The 20245-nt window shown below is 36.1% G+C and overlaps 1 protein-coding gene across 3 annotated transcripts; it reads left to right on the forward strand.

Annotated features, from left to right (window-relative positions):
* Positions 1–4315: 4315 nt before the first annotated feature.
* On the forward strand, positions 4316–20032 carry LOC121425214 (exonuclease mut-7 homolog). 3 transcript variants are annotated; one of them, XM_041621220.1, is made up of 15 exons: positions 4316–4441; positions 5294–5725; positions 6610–6783; positions 7945–7998; positions 8636–8775; positions 10081–10258; positions 12576–12775; positions 13319–13484; positions 14041–14105; positions 14838–14974; positions 15493–15602; positions 16095–16248; positions 16708–16895; positions 17480–17809; positions 19263–20031. In XM_041621220.1, exons 2-15 carry the CDS (start codon positions 5390–5392, stop codon positions 19929–19931), a joined length of 2901 nt encoding a protein of 966 aa, XP_041477154.1. In that variant the 5' UTR covers positions 4316–4441; positions 5294–5389; the 3' UTR covers positions 19932–20031. The 3 variants fall into 3 exon arrangements, with proteins under 3 accessions (XP_041477154.1, XP_041477155.1, XP_041477156.1); XM_041621221.1 differs by lacking the exon at positions 4316–4441 and adding an exon at positions 4526–4652 and having other exon boundaries at positions 19263–20032; XM_041621222.1 differs by lacking the exon at positions 4316–4441 and adding an exon at positions 4905–4924 and having other exon boundaries at positions 19263–20032.
* Positions 20033–20245: the final 213 nt, after the last annotated feature.

The raw sequence follows: 20245 nt of genomic DNA on the forward strand, positions 1-20245 counted from the left end.
TCGGCACAACTTTCGCAAACCACCAGCAGATCTCCAGCCACCATGTTCACCTCCGAGAGTTCACCATCCGCCATCACCAGAGAACCCCTGGAAAGATTTCTCTCGCATGCGCTCTTATTTCGCTCATCAAGATCACAGTACATCCTCATCGCCAAGAGACTACCGTTCGCGATCACCTCATACAAGGGACCATCACCACTATCATTCGCCACCAAGATACCGAGATTACTCACCTTCAAGAGAACTGTATCCTGAGAACCATGCCATCAACTCACCTGATAGAACTAGAGACTCATCTTCCATGCAGGTATACCTATCGTCATTCCTTTCATGAACATTCCCCAGTTTGAACAATTACTCTTGAAATGAGAAACTCTTTGAACTCGGTGCTCTTATGCCATTTGCAAACTTTTTAAAAGTCTTAATGATCTTTGGTATGATTTCGGAACTATATATGTGCAATTTCAAAAGAAAACCTATTGCTTAAGAACCTTTTCAGAAGGTGCCAAGCATTTCATGTGCGTTTATGTGTGTTTTACTCTGAACGCAAATATACATGTATCTTGAGTGTATTTTTTTAATGTTCTCAAAATGCTTCAATAAAACCTTTTACAAGGGCATCATTTAAAAAAAAAAAAACTTTAACAGAGAATTTCAACTTTGTGATACAGTACAGTCATTACAAAGTTTTGAATTTGTCCCCCCCAAAAAAGGGACATAAAAAAAATTGTTTTATTGTCAAAATTACTATCGTCTATTTTTACCTTCATTACAGCTCATTAAACAAGTTTATTGAAGCATTCACTTTTGAAAAGTTTAGAAAACATTTGTGCTTATACATGTATCTCAAAGTTACAAAATTCTCAATTGTCTTTTAAAAGTAAAATTGGTAAAGTAAACATAATTACATATTTGCCACACCCACTCTGTTATCTATATGAATTTTTATTCTGCAGTAATTTTAGTTTATTTGATCAACTTCAATGTCAAATTTCAGTATTTTATCTTGTACTTTTTGATATTCATTGTTCATTTGAGCTGTCACAATTATTTCATTTGTCTTGTGCTCTCATATATTTTTTTTCCCATTTTTTTCATAAGTCCAGGAGACATGATTTTTTTTTCAAGTTGGCAAGACATGCATAATTTTATTTAACCAAAGAGGAAATTTTAGATTAAATTTGAAATATATATATTCATTGATTATAACAAATTTATCTTTTCTGAAATAAAACAAAATGTTATTTTTTTCCTTAAAACAGTATTTCATTTCATTGCATGCAAGTAAAGATACATTGAAATTATTTGCATGTTCATTTATTTTTTTTACTGAAGCATGTAGTAATTTTTTTAATGAAGTTAAGCATATCATGCCAAAAATGAAAAGGTCAAAATTTTACTAGATTATTTTTTTCTTCAAATTCTCTCATTCTCTCCTGGTTTTGTATTTATGTATTGTAAATATTGAATTTTATTGTGTGATTTTTGTTTCAATATTATGTAAATAATGTTAAATGTTAAAGTTGTTATTCTGGTCTTGCCGAAACTGATAATTATTTTACTTTTGATTTTTAAAAATTGAGGACAATTTTTTGTAAGGAGAAAGTTTATGTAGGATGGTTATTTTGTCATTTTGCTATTTTGTTTATTTCCTTTATTCTTCAGCTGTTGTACATTTCTGTTCTGTCTAGACTTTAGTTCATTTGCATTTCTTTTCAGTACTGCCCTTGCAGTCTGAACTTAGGTTATTTGAGTTTAATGATATTCAGTTGTCATTCATTCATTCTTTGAATGCCTTTCCTCCAATTCTCTTTTGTCATCTTCATTCCTTCTCTATTCTCTCTTCAGGTGTTCCACTCATTCCATCCCTCACCTGACTCCTTAGTTCTACTTCCATTATTACATAATCACCAGACATCTTTGTCATCTCATCTCATTCCTTATTGGTTTATCTTATGAATTGGGTTATATACATTTTAGTTCGATCCTTCCATTTTCTTTACTTTGATTGGTTGTTATTTCTGATTTAAATATTTATGTAAATTATAGAATGATTTGATTTTAGCTGAGGCAAAGCAGCCCAGATATTAAACAGTGCACTACCAGACTTCTTCGGTTACAGTTCTATTTATTTGCGTCTTAGTTTCACTATTTCCCCTTCAGTTTGATAATTGAGTTTGCTGACTTAGAACTTTATTTTCAACTCCAAATTTATAATTTTCTCAACCTTACAGAAATATTGTACTTTTTTATTAAATACGACACGAATTTTGAACCTTCCTCTTTTTAAATGAGGAACCTGTTTGCTCATGGTTGTCTATAGCCCGGTTGTTTATAGTATGAGCTGAAAAACGGAAGAAGTTGCCTATATAGGCCTATATGACAGCAGAAATTAGTATATAGATTTTACCCGCCCGGTAGGTAATATTGTAACTCCTTTTATTACAATGATTTAAAACATTGGAATTCTCTTCCCAATGATATAAAGGAAATACGAAAATTTTTGCATTTTAAGAGGAAATTGAAAGAATATCTTTCACTTGAGAATCAATTAGAGAAGATGGAACTGAAATGTTATATGGTTGATTTAGCCTGAATACTGACCACGATCTTTTCTCTTTTCTACCAGGTATTATTATTTATTTTACGTAGTTTGATTGAAGTTTTTCTATCGATATGTCCTTTCTTCTATTCTTTCTATTTCTTTGCTCTCTTCCTTCTATTCTCCTCTTCGTGTTGTTATCATTTTCGCTGTTTGCTATATTGTATCCTTATTCTTTTTCTTCCTCATCCTTTTTCTTTCGTAATTCTCCTTCTCTCCCCCGGGGGGGGGGAGGCAGTCAAATATATTGCTGTATACACACGCGTGACCAAGGAATTTCCAAACACCCCCTAAACGAGATTTTCTCTGTTTTTCGCGGTCTTTATTCGCACATTTTGGCCCCTAGCTAAACAAGTTGTCGCCAAAATATGACCTCGGGGAAAAGCTTGGCAGAAAAAAAACATACCCTAAACACATTTGGCTATATAGTCTTAGAAAAAAAAGCTTTGGGGGAAAAACCATACCCTACGTTTGACCCCGCGATTGACCATTGACCAGTCTATCAAAGCCACCCTTTTTCTTGAAAATTTGTGTATTTTATATAACGAGTCCACGCGCGGACCGCGTCCAAAACTGAAAAACATCCATTTTAACGCGTCTTTTGGTCATGCATGTGTACAGCAATGGTTGGGCCTTTCACCTGAGAAGGATCCGTTTATGCTGTTAGCAATTAGTGCCTGTTAGCAATTAGTACCCCCCCCCCCCCCGCTTCTGCGGCCCCTGTATATTATCTCTATATCTTATTTATTGGTAAAAGTAAATTCTGAATTTTTTCTTCGTTTTTTAATATGTAAATAGTATAATTTTACCATTTTATTATCTTAATTCTATAGGCCTATGTCGAGGACCCCTCTAGAAATAAGCTTCCGAGCTTTCGTGGATCATCATATGCAAGCCTGCTGTTTTTAATGCTACTGTATAGGTTATGATGACTTACCAAATAAAAATCAATCAATGAAATCGTGCTGACCCACGTACGGAAATAAAAGGAAGTGCGGAAATCATTGTTGCGTGATCAATTTGAAGAAAAAAAAGAAGAGAGATGACTTATATACTCTACATACATTAGGGCATGGAATGATTCCATGCTCTAATATACATTAACTTTAACTGGCAAGAAATATTAGTCCTATCAGCCGAGATAAAGCTATCTTTTTTCCCTTTCCTCCCTTCGCTCATTCCCTTTCTCCTCTCATCTTTTTTTTTCTTTTTGGGGATGTTTGGAGGAGCCGGGCGACCGCCCCCATGGCGGCCCCCTGGCTACGCGCCTGTGCCCCCACACAATTCGGACTACGTTTTGGGTTATGAAGTTTGCATGATTTGGTAGTATTATTCCAAAGAATGTTTGTAAAATATTCATTAAAATTATTTGTAAGACAAACTTGGTCAAATCTTAATCTGCAGGCTGGTTTTATTTCTACTATAGCTGTAATCTACCCGTTCGTGGCTTGACTCTCAGAATTTAATATTTCTACCACTGCCTGCGATTACTAAAACTTTTTTATTCACTGGTGCTAAACATTTAACCTAGCTGAAAATCTGTGATGGGTCACAGGCTTGATGTAGAACTGTTAGAAGCTTGAAAACAAATTTGAAGAGAAGGAAATTCCCGAGAGATTAAGCAAGCTTCATTTTCTTGCTTCATTTCATGAAGCAAGCATCATGAAGCAAGCTTCATTTCCCGATTCTTTTTTAAATTGAAATTGAGGATACCATGCACGAAGCTCGTATTATAATGGAGGAAGTGGGACTCTGCGACGATTTCGCATCTCTATGTCTAACTAACTAAGACCAGAGATTGATCAGGACGAGATGCCTAATTAGCTAAAAGATCTTCCCGTAAGCTCAAATACTCCAGTGTCTTTTTTTTAGGACTAGGTGTTCTTTTGATTTAGCAGAAATATAACGATTCTAACTTCTAAGCTCTTGCGTTAGCTCTGCGAGTGCGACTGCGAGGCTAGCCCGTGATGACACCGCGCTGTCCACGTCCAATTTGTATAGCATGCAACTTGGGGAGATTGTGTTGCAACACTTGCTCGATCACTCGCAGGTATTACGCAATCAGCTCATCCTCGTAATCAAGCAATAAATAGCCAGCAGTTTATATATAGTAGGAATAGTAGATGGAAATCATGAACTAGCACTAGCAGGCAACTGAAGGCATTATCGTGATATTGGGAACCACCATTCACTTCATACAGCAGCGCTTTATTCAGTCACACGCACGGTTCCCTATTTCCACCTCCATTCACTTTGTACACAAGTGCGTGTACACAAATCTACGAGTGGTTCCCAAAACCACGATTTGGCCCAACTGAACTGGTAAGCAATCCCCAGGCCGGCAGTAAAGGTAGCAGATTGTTGAATTACAATTTTACATTTGCAGATCTGTTATGGGTTTTAATTAAGGCGCGTAGATCTACTGGTACCATAGTCAAGTAATAGATGTTTTACTTTAGTCAGATAGTCTATATCTAACGTTAGATATGAATATTTATGCCTACATGATCTAGCTAAGTTAGACTGGGCTATAGAGTCATGAGAGTATTTTTATTTACATAAAAATCAAATGAATAGGCCTAGACCTCGGTATAGATCTAAATCATTTACCAATACCATGTTTTGCAATGATTTAGGTTAGAACTTTTGATTGGTTTTCAGACTTCTCTACGTGTTGCTCTATTTTTGCAGTTAGATGTTACCAAAATTGAAGCAAGAAAAAACAACTAGGCCTATGGTTTCATCCACGTCCACCCTGAACTCAACAATATAGAACAAAAAGCAACAATGATGAGTGATCCAAAAGGTAGTAGAACTAAAGGTAGCAGAGTATCCGATTCTTCAGGTAAAGCCTGGGTTCCAAGAGCACCAAAGGATGAGAAGCCAAGGTTTGAAGTTTGGCTGGAGCCAATGGAAGACCTTTGGGAGGAGCAGAAGAAGCCTCAAGTATGCAGGATGTTCCATGAAGCACTATCATCAATGGAACAGAGGGTACACCATTCGTTTGTCTTAGACCTGATAGATCACAGTCGGGATTTACGCAAGAGAAAGCCGGATACACTTGCACTTTTCATCTTGAAGGAGTTTGATGCCATGCTCAATATCAAGAAAATGGCTAAAGAGGTGACTATTGAAGCTGCTAGTTTTTGTAAGCGGATATTTTTTTAAGCATAATGGTACACCCCTTTAAATCTGTGGAGCTGCACCAATCCTCCAGATTTTGAACCTTGATCTTCTTAATGTTGTTTTGAAAACTAACTATTCTTAGCTTGTGTGCACTGATTCAGACTGTTTGCAATTTGAGGGAGTTTCTCAGGCTATGAATTCTCATTTTACAGGTAGTAAGTGCCTGTTTTTTTTCTATAAAATTGTGTTTTTAATCATTTTGATTTATATTTGCTTTTAAAGTTGAAATAAACATGAAATCCCTGTAGATCAAATTCTCGTTCAGAAGCATTTCAAGACAGATTTGGTATAACTTTGAATTGGGTTCACATATTGAGGAGATTTAATGATTTTGAAAGCAATTTATTAGAAAAACGGAAAGTTTTAGCACACGCACATACCAATTTGTAACTGCACTATAATATGTCATGCATAATTAATTTAACAGGATTATCATTTGCATAGATATTTCATTACAATAGTTTTAGTACAAGTAGCAGCAGCACATATTTGTTGTTGCTAGATATTTTGTTTTACAGATACATGTAAATTATCAAATTAATAATTTTATATTTTTTCAAACATCAATTTAAAAAATAATTTAAAAAAAAGATATATTTTAAGTGTTTAATGTAATTATTATTATTATTAGTTATTTATTGTAAAGCGCTTTGATCATATTTTTGGTAAAGCGCTATATAAGTACCTGTTATGTATGTATGTAAATTACTTTTAAATTACATTGTGAAATTCTGTATTTCAAATCAGGTAAACATTGCTAACAAACAGAACACATAGACCTTGGAAGTCATGATTGATTTTCTGACCTGTTATTTCTAAAGGAATTGACAAGAATCCTGACACCGGAGCTGAGGATGCATGCCTTTCACCTGGCAGCCAGTTCTCATTCTAATGTCTTTGATATCCTGTCTAGACTCTACAATCTGCAAGGACCTGATAACTCTTTCTTGGTTTCTAGAGTAAGGGTCATGCTTGCAAGGCAACAGTTCAAAGAAGTAAGTGTAACTTCAGCAGTATTCTGTTTTACTACAGGCAGTATACTGCACAACTAATTTGAATAGCATTTGCTTGAATCCTGAACTATGCAATCTGGGCCCTGTCTTACAAAGAGTTACGATTGATCCTATCAATCAACTATGGACAGCCAGCAACATCAACATCTAAAACACATGTTTGTTTGAAATATTTTTCAGATATGATTTTCATACATTCATAGTTTTCTTGAAAATTCATTGTTCTCTCTTTGTTGACCAAGGACATTGTGCAAATTTCCTGAAGAAAAAAATTGATGGATTTCCATATACTTGAGATTGATTGGATCAATCGTAACTCTTTTGTAAGATGGGCCCCAGTTCTTGATTCCTTTTTAATACCAGAATGTTTAATTTCATGATGTTGTCATATACAGTGGTGCTCAAAAATTAGTGAGCCCACTAGAAAATGAAGCTATTTAAAGTGTTCAATTGCTGCCATGTTGTAGCTATTTGATTGTGACGTCAGGTGATATAATATTACATTCAATAAATTTTGTTTCTCTGCGCTCACTGAACATTGTAGTGTTGTCTACATTCAACACTCAGCATGAAGGAGTGCATTTTTGTTGGGGTTCACTCACTTTTGAGCGCAACTGTAGTATATATATATATTCCCACAACAGTAGAATGATAAAAAAAAAAAACTAATGACATAAATATGTTGGCAATGAACAAGGAGATTGGAATTCTGTTTAAAACAACCATATTTTCTGAAATACATTATAATTTATTAATAGTTCATATTTTACATTACATTTTTTTGTTTTGTTTTATAAAGTGGTCAATATCAAGGTAAATATTCCTACAGGTACAGGTCTTGAGATTTATAGTCTCAGCGTTCTGATTTTACAAATTTTGATAACTGTCTTTTTATTGTTCTATTGCTTTTAACCAGAACTTCTCCTAAGACACAAATCCATATTCTCACCTAAGTTTGATTCCTCTATACATACTAGAAGGTGTTAATACTTGGACAGGTTCTAGAAATAAAGCAAGGAGTAGGAGGAAGGGAGGGAAAGAAATGATAAGTGCCCCATTTATTTCCTCTCCTAGATAAGTTGTAGGTTCTTTGTTAATAGCAATTAATCTGATATTTTACCTATTTCTCTTTCTCTTTTACAGGCTGCAACGTGTGTGACAAAAGTGAATCTTCATGACTGCTTTTCTTTGGAAGATGTAAGTTTGTTTGTTACAAGGGAAAATATTTTGTAACAGTCTTTTGAAGGACATGTCTTTGGGGACTTTGGGGTAGAAGTCTTTGCCATTAAAAATTGCCACTATGTTTTCATTTTGTGATCTCTAGCCTTTGAGGCTGCCTAATTTTTGAATGAATTTCTCTACCAGTTTGTCTCAGCTCAGCTAACTACATCAAAAAATACTTCTTGATCAGATTCATTGCATTCATTTTTTCTGTAGTTTATGAAGAGGTATTGTTTGTGGAAGGACCACTTTGGATTTTTTTTACTGTGAAATATGAAAAATATAAAAATGTCAGCTTTGAGCCACTTGTGCAATGCTTTATAGCATTCGGGTGGCTTGTTATATACTGAGCCATCCCAGGGGTTGTTACACTTAAGTTTGTATTTTTATTTCAAATCTTTCTTGCTCTCCATTTTCTCAGTTCTGCTTGTCTTTCTATTTTTTGTTTCTTTTTCTTCATCCCCCTTTTCCTTCTCTTTTTTTTTTGGGGGGGGGTGAAGTTGTTTATTGTTTTATTGTGGTATATCTTCAATTTATTCTTCAATGCTTCATATTTTATTGATCCACATTCCTATTCCTCTATCTCTTTTATTTTCTTTCTTTTTATCTTCAGATCTGCCTGCCTCTTATTTTCCAAGACAAAGCCAACATGGTAGAGAAGTACATTCAAGGTCATCCTGAATTGCAAGAGGCTCTTATACGAAAACTGGATGTTTTCTGTGAGCAAGGGTACGACATTAATGCATATCTCAGGTTAGTATTTGTACAGACTTCAAGTAAGCAAATCTCCTACAATGCATTTATCTAATCAGCACTAGGTCACAGAAAACTATGATGTAATGAAAAATCTGCTTGCTCAAGTCAAACTTCTATGCAACTCAAGATGTTATACAGAAATATGCTCTTTTTCTGTTAAAATCATGTAATTGAAGAATCATGTATTGGCACACTTTAAAATTCTCATTTGTAGAAGACTGATACTTTCTATAGGGCACATTTGTGTATTATAATGCAAACTGAAAATGAGTTTAAAAGGGCACTGTTAATTCCAAGTTCAAGGAAATGGACATTGAGACCAATCAAATTGGAATACAACGTTATGACCTTGAATCAAATTGAACCTTGGAAGCTAGTTTTGATTTTTGCGGTCCCAAATTATGGAATAGTTTACCAATTCACCTTCGATCATGTACCGGTATTTCTGTTGAATCGTTTAAAAGACATTTGAAAACATATTTATTTTTACTAAATAGGTTCATTATTGCAGATTGAAATAATCGCTAGAGGGTATTCATTTGTCTCGCAATCTACTATGGTCAACAAGGAAATTCGTGATCACTCTCGCAAAAAGTGTTCACTGGCTTTCTAGGAAATTCGTGATCACTCTCGCAAAAAGTGTTCACTAGCTTACAAGTTCACGAGCTTTCGAGTGCCGCTGCAACTCTTTATCAAGTGACACGGATTATCCGATATCGTACTGTATTTATACTAACCTCCAAGACCCTACGCACAACACATTTTTGTTGTAGTGTAACTGTAATATTGGAGAGCAATTTGTACAAAGCGCATAGAGCAATTTCAATTGATTATGCGCTATGTAAGTACCAATGTATTATTATTATCAAATTGCACAATTTTTGTATGATCACAGTCGCTCTTTTCACTGTTAATAATAAGTAACATTTATGAGGCGCCGATTACCTAGCTGCCTATTTAGTGATGTACTAAATTTCCGTGGCTTTATGGGTACCCTGCTGGGTACCCATTCACCTCACCTGGGTTCAGTGCAGCACAAAGTAGATAAATTTCTTGCTGAAGGAAAACCCACCGTGGTTGTGATTCAAACCAACGTTTCTCTGATTGAAAGATGACAGTCATTACCACTAGATAATGATGCCCTCTTCAAATAGTTATTTTTCATATTCCCATAAGATCACTTACAACAGACATCTACCGTATATTTTGTTAAACTAATGAATAGTTGTATGTATTATTTGCAGATAATCAGATTGAAAATGTTTATTTGTAAACTTCTACATGCATTATTGAACCTTGTAGTGAGATGGATGTTCCTGTGCCAGGGGTTAGGGTTGAGAAACTGAGAAGACGTCACTTGTCCAAACTGATCCTTCGACTGGTCAAGATGTTCAAACTAGACATGTCCATCTGTCCCAACACTTCAAAGTCCAAAGATATCGGTGCAATCAAGTACCTCATCCATAAGAGGTATATCGAGGTAACTTTGACCAAGTATTTTGTGATGTACAGTACACTTTAAAGAAATAGGCATGATTAGTTTCATTTGCTGGATATATGCCTTAAAAAGAGATTTTCATTTGGCATTTTTGTACTGGAATTGTGGAAAATTCACATGGGGGCTCGGGGCGAATTTTCCCCAGAAAATCCAGTTTCACTGCAGTGTTATAGCTTATCTAGTGTTGCAGATTTTAGTGGGTTGTGAAAGTAGCCCCCCCCCACAAAAAAATAATGATAAAAATAAATAAATAAATAAATAAATAAATAAATGAATGAATGAATGAATGAATGAATAAATAAATAAAGATTTCACGAAAATTGATAAAAAATAACAATTATGCCTGTTGTTGACCTTTTGGTGTTCGTGTTAGGAAGATGTGTTAATCAGCACAGCACCAAACTTTCATAGAATGAAGCTAGTTCTTGATGAATCTCTAGGATGAATCAGTAGGTGTTGAGATATAAGAATGTGATCTGATTACCTGCATGAAGGTAAAGGAAGGCAATCTGAATTGTGCTTCCTACATCAACACCATCGCCAATACTGAACTTGAAATCAATCATTGTTATACATAAGGGATTGTAAAGAAGCAGAGTATTCCTTGTCTCACCTGCATAGCAGAGTGAGACTATAAGCGCCGCTTTTCCGACGGTGGCGGCGTCAACACCAAATCTTAACCGAAGGTTAGGTTTTTGTCTCACCTGCGAAGCAACATCAAATCTTAACCTGAGGTTAAGTTTTTGAAATGACGTCATAACTTAGAAAGTATATGGACCTAGTTAATAAAACTTGGCCATAAGGTTAATCAAGTATTACTGAACATCCTATTAGAGTTTCATGTCACATGACCAAGGTCAAAGGTCATTTAGGGTCAATGAACTTAGACCATGTTGGAGGAATCAACATTGAAATCTTAACCTGATGTTAAGTTTTTGAAATGTCATCATAACTTAGAAAATATATGAACCTAGTTCATGAAACTTGGACATAAGGTTAATCAAGTATCACTGAACATCCTGCATGAGTTTCACGTCACATGACCAAGGTCAAAGGTCATTTAGGGTCAATGAACTTTGGCCGAATTGGGGATATCTGTTGAATTCCCATCATAACTTTGAAAGTTTATGGATCTGATTCATGAAACTTGGACATAATAGTAATCAAGCATCACTGAAAATTTTGTGCAAGTTTCAGGTCTCATGATTAAGGTCAAAGGTCATTTAGGGTCAATGAACTTTGTATAACTTTGAAAGTTTATTGGTCTAGTTCATTAAACTTGGACATTAGAGTAATCAAGTATCACTGAACATCCTGTGCGCATTTCAGGTCACATGACCAAGGTCAAAGGTCAATGAACTTTGGCCGAATTGGGTGTATCTGTTGAATTACCATCATAACTTTGAAAGTTTATGGATCTGATTCATGAAATTTGTACATAAGAGTAATCAAGTATCACTGAACATCCTGTTCGAGTTTCAGGTCACATGATCAAGGTCAAAGGTCATGTAAGGTCAATGAACTTTGGCAATGTTGGGGTTTTTTGTTAAATAACCATCATATCTCTGTAAGTTTGTTGGTCTAGTTCATAAAAAGTGGACATAAGAGTAACCATGTATCACTGAACATCTTGTGCGAGTTAGAGTAGTATTCAAAGTCAGCACTGCTGCTATATTGAACCGCGTGATGCAGGTGAGACGGCCAGAGGCATTCCACTTGTTTAATAAAAGCATAACTTAAAAAGTACATGGACCTAGTTCATGAAACTTGGCCATAAGGTTAATCAAGTATTACTGAACATCTTGCTTGAGTTTCATGTCACATGACCAAGGTCAAAGGTCATTTAGGGTCAATGAACTTAGACCATATTGGGGGAATCAACACCAAAATCTTAACCTAAGGTTAAGTTTTTGAAATGTCATCATAACTTAGAAAATGTATGGACCTAGTTCATGAAACTTGGACATAAGGTTAATCAAGTATCACTGAATATCCTACATGAGTTTCATGTCACATGACCAAGGTCAAAGGTCATGTGAGGTCAATGAACTTTGGCCACGTTGGGGGGTATTTGTTGAATTACCATCATATCTCTGTAAGTGTATTGGTCCGGTTCATAAAATGTGGAAATAGAGTAACCAAGTATCACTGCACAACTTGTGCGAGTTTTAGTAGTTTTCAAAGTCAGCACTGCTGCTATATTGAATTGCGTGATGCAGGTGAGACCGCCAGAGGCATTCCACTTGTTTCATCATTCATTCTTCTTTACCTTTTTTGAAAAAAAACTTTAAATCTCTAGGAGTCAATGCCACAAGACACTTGGGAAGATCTGATAGTCTCAACCATAGGAGACAACAAGTCCGTCCAATCTGATTTCATTGACCAGCTTGTATGGTACAATGATATCCCTGCAGCCGCCCGATGGGCAGTGCATTATGGGATTGATATCAATGAACTGCCTGATGCAGTTGTCCAAGAACTGCAGAACTCTGAAACCAGGTATATATTGTTGCAGCCTTGATGTCACTTTGATGATGGTGAAGATGATAGTGGTGGTGGTGATGATGATGATGATGGTGATATTAATGATGGTGATGATGATGATGGTGATATTAATGATGGTGATGATAATGATGATTATTATTAGTAATATGGTGGTGGTGGTGGTGGTGATGATGGTGGTGGTGGTTATGATGATGATGGTGGTGGTGGTGGGATGATGATGGAGATGATGATGATGATGATGATGATGGTGGTGATGATGATGGTGGTGGTGGTGGTGGTGATGGTGATGATGATGATGATGGTGGTGGTGGTGATGATGATGGTGATGATGATGATGATGGAGATGATGATGATGGTGATGGTGATTATGATGGTGGTGATGGTGGTGCTGCTGATATTACTGGAGGAGGAGGTTAAACCCTGGAAGATGGAATAAGTAGAATTTATATATTTGTGATAATTTATTGAAACAGATTTGAAATTATTATAAATTATGGCTTTGTCATGTATTTAGCATTATTCCTATTTTTACTGAAGCAATGCAGCTATCGGAATACAAGATGGAGCAGAAGAGAACTGGGATGATGAGGTAGATGATACTCCTACTGTTGATTACTACCCCCTTAATCTTCCTGATGATAGGATACTGATCGTCTCTACGTCTACTGATTTACAACATTGCCTTGCTGACCTTACTAGTAAGGTAAATAATTCAATCATTGACTCGATAATGACTGGATTCTTTGATTCTATTCTAGAAGTGTTACCGTTGTAGGAAAGATGGAATTAATCATAGTCAGCTATCAAATTCTTCCCATTATGTGGTCTACAATTATGTATGATAATAATAATAATAATACATGAGATTTGTATAGCGCAGCTTCCATCTTGATTAGATGCTCAAGGCGCTTAAGAGCATAACAACAAAAACTATTTACATATAATACATGTCTGAGCAATAAGTCAATGTCTATCAAAAAACACTCTTATACAGGTATGTATTCAGGTTGCCCTTGAAGGTGGTCACTGAAGTCTGGGTTTTCAAATGCTGTGGAAGAGAATTCCACAGGCTAGGCCCTGCATGAGCAAAGGCCTGTTCCCTGCATGATTTCTTAGCAACTTATGATGACACATGCTTAAGTTTGAATGTTATAATAGATTTATTTGAGGGTTGCTCTTGGATAGGTACATGTAAGTGTCAGGAATGTCTTGTCATTTCTTACGTCATGTTTTTTTTTTATTTCTTCCTCTCTCGACAGCCTAATAGAATAGTAGGAATAGACATGGAATGGAGACCATCATTCACCCCAACACAGAAATCAAAGTAAGCATAAAGAGACAGGATTCATGTCTTCATACATTGTCATGCCTCCACCCACTGTGGTTGCAAAAAGACATTTGGGTGGTTTTCCATCCAACTTTTCTTCCCATTATGGTTTTCGCAATAACGAAAGAATCATTTTTAACTCGGTAAAGCTGTACATACATAAAAGAGTGATAATTCTATTTCTAATAAGAAATTTGGATCATGTTGTCAAATTTTAAAAGGCAAAGAGGTCATTTTATACCCAGAAATATCTCATTATTGTGATAACTAAAGAACAGCTTGAGGGATCATCTTCAACTTGGCTCATGTACATGTATGTTTATGTGAATGAAAGTGATCTGGGGAGTGTTTCATCAACATTTTCATCCGACAAGTTGTCAGATCTGACATCTTTCTCTGATGTTGATTGGCTGAGAGGTACAGTTACTATGGTAACTGTCGGATGAAATGGGACTTGTCGGATAAAACGTCCGATAAGTACTTTCATGAAACGCCCCCCAGATCAGATGTTACGGTTAAAGGTCACAGAGTTCATTATTTGACATCGTTACAAGGAGGTGTACAATATAGCTCTTGACCTAGCGATGATGGAGGTATACATACTGCAGTTCAGAATCCTTGTTTAAATTTAAAATGATAGATCAGTATGTTGTCTCTACTGCCAATTTTTGTTGATATTGAAATATGTGAATCAACTTTGTTATTTCAAACCTTTCTCTTTTTTTTTAGGGTAGCCTTATGTCAGATAGCAACCGAAGATACAGCGTACCTACTGGACATGCCAGCCCTGTGGGTAGAAGAAAGCAAAGATATCGTCAAGCATTTCTTTCAACAGTTATTACAGTCTGAAGACATCCTTAAACTTGGTAAGGAAACTCAAAGATATCTGTTCCAGTATTAAGTTATTTCTCTCCAAGATTTTAAGGTTAATGTTGCTCTCTTAAATCTGATAGAGCTTAAGATACACCAAGCATTGTTTATGCTTTCTTTCATAGAGCCAGGGTAATGTATAGTACACTATCGAATAGGCAACTAAGTAATCGGCTCTTAATTCTTTTGAGCCAGTTGAAGCACTGTTAAAATGACTTTGCTGACATAGTTATGCAAGCCCGCATGACACAAGCAAATTACTGTAAAAACAACATTCTTGATAGTCCTATGCAAAGCCGATTCTTTCAAAAGCTTTTTACCACAGCATCATAAAGACAGATTTTTTTTAGAATTAAAGAGTTAAGATTATAGACTTCTGTAGTATCTGACTATAGAAAGAAAGGCAAGGTACATACTAGGTACTTTAACATTAAAGATGTTAGAGACAGAATATACTGGTGCCGTGTTAGTGCCTATCGATATGATAATTCTATTTCTGTTGTTATTTTTGTAGGTTTTGAGATATCTGGTGATTACAGGATGTTGGGTCAGTCCTACCCAGAACTCCAGGAAACACTGAAGGGAGAGAAAAGAACAGTAGATCTCAATGGATTAGGCAAACAGGTATGCTACATATCTTACTGAGGTTCTCATCATTTATCAGTCAATCAAAACTACATCATGAGGCAGTTATGCATAACATTGTGTCATGGATATGACTTGCTATTGATTTCTTCATGAGTAATCAATAGTTGTATACTCTTGGTTATTACTTGTTTCACATAGCCTGAATGGGTAGGTGAGCTTATGGCTTGACATCGGTTGTCCGGAGCGGAAATGCTTCTACTTCACCACCACGTCTTGTCCAATATCATTACTGTTGCACTGTTTGCATTGTATAATAGCATTTGGTAGGGGCTTTTGAAATTGTACACAAGTATTCTTAACACTCAAATATTCAAAGTTATGTATTGTTATTTTAAAAATACACAAATGCTGCTCCTCCTTTCCATTTCAATCAAGTTTGATTGCAGCTATTGTAGGGATTCATTATTTTAAGAAATCTTTATTGTCAATGGCTAAATCTTTGCTGTTTTTTCATATTTCTCATTGTAGATCCTGAAGGAAATTCCAAACCATGGGATCAGACTCAGCTCTCTTGGATTGACTGACTTGGTTCACTTCTGTTTCAACAAGTACCTTGATAAGAAAGATAGAATATCTGACTGGGCACGTCGTCCTCTACGGCCGGCTCAAATCACATATGCTGGTAAGTCTAATGGTTCTGAAAGAGAGCAGGTATGATTAACCCCTCCAAGAATTAGCATCGGGTCTGAATATATCTCTTCAGTGAAAGTGACTGTCATTTAAGATAATGGTATCATCGTGAAGCACTTCTTGTCCCCTTAATAATTTTAGTCAATTGTTTGTCATTTTATTCAATAATGGATCTGTACTTATGCAGTGTAACTGGTCTGAATATATGCCCAAGTGAATTTTAATGCAGAACATATTCCTAGTCATTTCAAACATATTATACCTCCAGACTAATAAGGAAGTGTAAGTTTATACCCTAAAATATTTCACTTTTACTCAAAGCTATAGCAGAGCTTAAGCACAGATCTGTCCTTAATCCACTTTTTTCAGCAATAGATATATTCTCTAATTTTTAAAGAAATTTTGTTTTATATTATCATAAATATACTTCATTTTATTTCATCCCCCCCAGCCTTAGATGCTTTCTGTTTGCTAGAGGTTTATGCCCATCTTAAAGAGATTGTATCATACCACGGTCTACAGATGAACATGGAACCATGGTACTCCAGTAAAACAAACAAGAAATCAAAATCAAAGTCTAAACCAAAACCAAACAAAACACCCAAAGAGAAGCCTTCATTTGAAGAAGCACTCAATCAGGTTTGTTTTGTATCTATATATTTGATCTATTCAATCACTGTTTAATGTCTGTCTTGCACTACAATATGATATGAATGAGTGCCGATGAAGTCTCCTGTTATGGGTTTAACTGTTTTGTGAAAATAAGTGAAAATTTAAAACGACATCCCTATTTTACATCCAATTTTGATGACATTGTCAGCATTACTCTCTTCTTCTTCTCTCTCCCTCTTCCCCTTTGCTTATTTTACTCTTTCTCAAACTTCTATATTATCTTTTAATTGGATATAGGTCTTGACGTAGAATACTGTAATTACGTCTTTATTCATTTGCTTTGTTATATTTGTATATTGTACATCATGAATTTTTGTAAATTGGCCCTTTCAGCTTGTGCTGCTGGTCAATTTTTAAGTGCATATATACCAATAAATAAATAGATTATGCTTGTTTTTTCTGTTTATGCAAATCGTTTTTTTTTGGGGGGGATGAATTTCCCTTTTCAGTAAATTTTTGGGCTGCCCTTGACATATTTTAAAGAATTCATCAGCCTTGGGTTCCATAATGCACAGGGAGAATTATTCAATACTTTTCTGTATCATTTGTAGCCCCCTAGAGGTCCACCTATATCACCGGGTCAACTCGCCGTTATATGCGACAACATGCTGCAAGGATTAGGGCGCCATCTAAGGTCATGTGGAGTAGATGTTAAGATCCTTGATAACGATGATGAACATGAGGAGGCCGTGCAGATTGCGCTCAAAGAAGGACGTGCGATTCTGACAGCTGGATCACCATATATCATGTTAAAGTCTCGAGTGGACGATGGTCAAATCATGTGTGTTGAAACTAACAGGAAAGCCAAGCATCAGGTTCAAGATGTTCTAGACTTCTTCAACGTGACGGTCACTCCCTCAGATATCTTCAGTCGATGTCAGGTGAGATGAAAATAGATATCTATGTGTAGGGGTACTTAAAGTAAATACACTTGCAACATACCTTTGTTCTGACAGCACTATTATTTGATAAAGAAATTCACACTTATTATGCAAAAGGGAAAAATTGTCATGATATAATAATTTCTCATTTGTCAGGTATCGTGATTATGTTCCCAAGGGGGCTGTTTCATAAAGCCGTTTGTAAGTTAAGAGCGACTTTAAGAACGACTTGTGATCCTTTCTTATGTGCTAAACCATAGCCATTGAATCTACCATTTACAACATGAAAGGATCACCAGTCAGTCTTAACCCTAAAAAGACTGGGGGGGGCTGATTCAGCCCCCCCCTCGACATTTTTCGCGATAAATCCGCCGCACAAAATTTTTTGACCGCGTCGCTCACTGACTTTTTACTTTCAAGTCTCGCGCAACTTTTGAGACCAAAATTGTGACCCCCGGGTACGCGGTTCGGAAATTACGCAACATTTCGTAAGTGCATGCAAACCCAAAATTACTCAAAAACGTGAATTTGTGTACAAATCCAATGCAAATAGTGTTTTTAACCAAAATTCATAAATGTATCATTATTTTTCCTTTTACTGCTTAAAATCAATTAATTTTATCTTTTTTATGGTCCAAATAAAATCCCCGACAATTACCATTGAAAAAACAATAAAAAACAAAAAGTCGAAAAACAAAGAAATACATAAGAAATTTAGAAAACAATAGAATACATAAGAAAATAAATGTGATGTTGAAATTTTTTTAAAATAAATTTGATCAGATGCCTATCTAGAGTATGTGAAACAAAAATTAGCATTTCAGGGGCATCATTTTATTAATTACAGCAAACTTATGATTTTACGCATAAATTAGCATAATTAATGAAACATGAGATTTTTGCAGAATTTGATGTTACAGTTTTGTAGATAATGCCATGGGTAACGCGTGTGCCAATTTTCGTCGCGATCGCGCGATCGACAGCCGAGATCATAAGGGGGGCTGAATCAGCCCCTCCCCAGTATTTTTAGGCGTCGCAATAGCCCAGTCTATTTAGGGTTAAAGTCGGTCTTAACTTACGAACAGCTTTATGAAATGGCCCCCTGGTAGTGTAGAAAGTGCATAAACCGGGAATAAACTGTGTTGGCATGATAGAATCCCTTGACTGGGATATCAGTAAAAGTGCTTACATACCTTATTGCAATATACTAAACAATGAAAGTGGATTTTTTTAAATATAATTTATGATAATTATGTGTAATCCCTAGCTGGTGTGTTTAGTGTACAAATGATTGATAGTTTTTATGTTATTACTCTTGTAATGATCATCGCATCTGGAGAGACTGTGTCTACATTTAAATGTAGTCTGAATCAGATGACTTGTTTTAGACATCTGCAAAGTGTTTAAGATCATATTATTTTATATTTAATCCATCCTGTCTTTGTTTGTGTAGGTATGCAATGGCAATGTGTATGCCAAAGTAACCAACCCTGATATGAGAAGGCTGTGGCTCCACAAGCAAACCCTCCTGGGCAAGTCGCGCTACAACGACGACGATGATGACGTCTGTGGAAACTATGATGATGAAATGATAAGTGGGTATGACGATTACGAAGATGAGGAAGATGAACTGCGTTTGATGCGCCCTGTAAAGCAATCTTCAAACTCTGGACAGGCAGCGACAAAGGATCCGGTGCAGGATGGTGCAAGCCAGCTCTGCGTGGTAGGAAATCCATACGGATACCTGACATCACATGCCAGCAACAAAGACAGATCCACAACCTCGGTAGATTCTCCCTCAGACTTTGATCCTGCATCTGTATGCTCTGCTTCGGAGGCATCCCTTGGAGCTTCAGGATACATGAACAACTCACCGGTGGTCTACCTGGAAGATGCTTTGGACTTCAGCAATGTCAAGATAGGAAAGTCTGTTGACCTCCAAGTGGACTTGGTTCCGGAAGGGATCTTGAATCAGATAGATCATTTCTTTTGTTGTGCAATGTGTGGTAAGGTTTACTGGGAAGGCAAGCACTTTGTGAAGGTCTGTAACCAGTTTTCTCATGTCTTGGATCGGGGAGAGGATAGGCAAGGCAGGTTACATGATGGAAATACACAAGTTTAAATGTGTTTGTCATGATTTTAAATATTACACTTCAACAGATTTGTCCTGAGTTTCAGACATGGGGTTATGCTTTGATCATTTGCACAATAAATTTGTCTCAAAACACAAGTCCTTTTCAGGAATGATAAGAGATAAAAGGGAACAGGTTAGCATTCTGTAATGGCAGATCCCCTGCAGACTGAGAGGCAGATTCTTCACTAACATCCTACTCACTTTGGTTATTATGTATCATCCAATTAACGTATGAGGTGGGTGTTTCATAAAGCTGTACGTAAGATACGAATGACTTTACACATGACTGGTGATCCTTTCTT

This window comes from Lytechinus variegatus, chromosome 12 (genome assembly GCF_018143015.1).
Source record: "Lytechinus variegatus isolate NC3 chromosome 12, Lvar_3.0, whole genome shotgun sequence".
Classification (NCBI taxonomy): Eukaryota; Metazoa; Echinodermata; class Echinoidea; order Temnopleuroida; family Toxopneustidae; genus Lytechinus; species Lytechinus variegatus.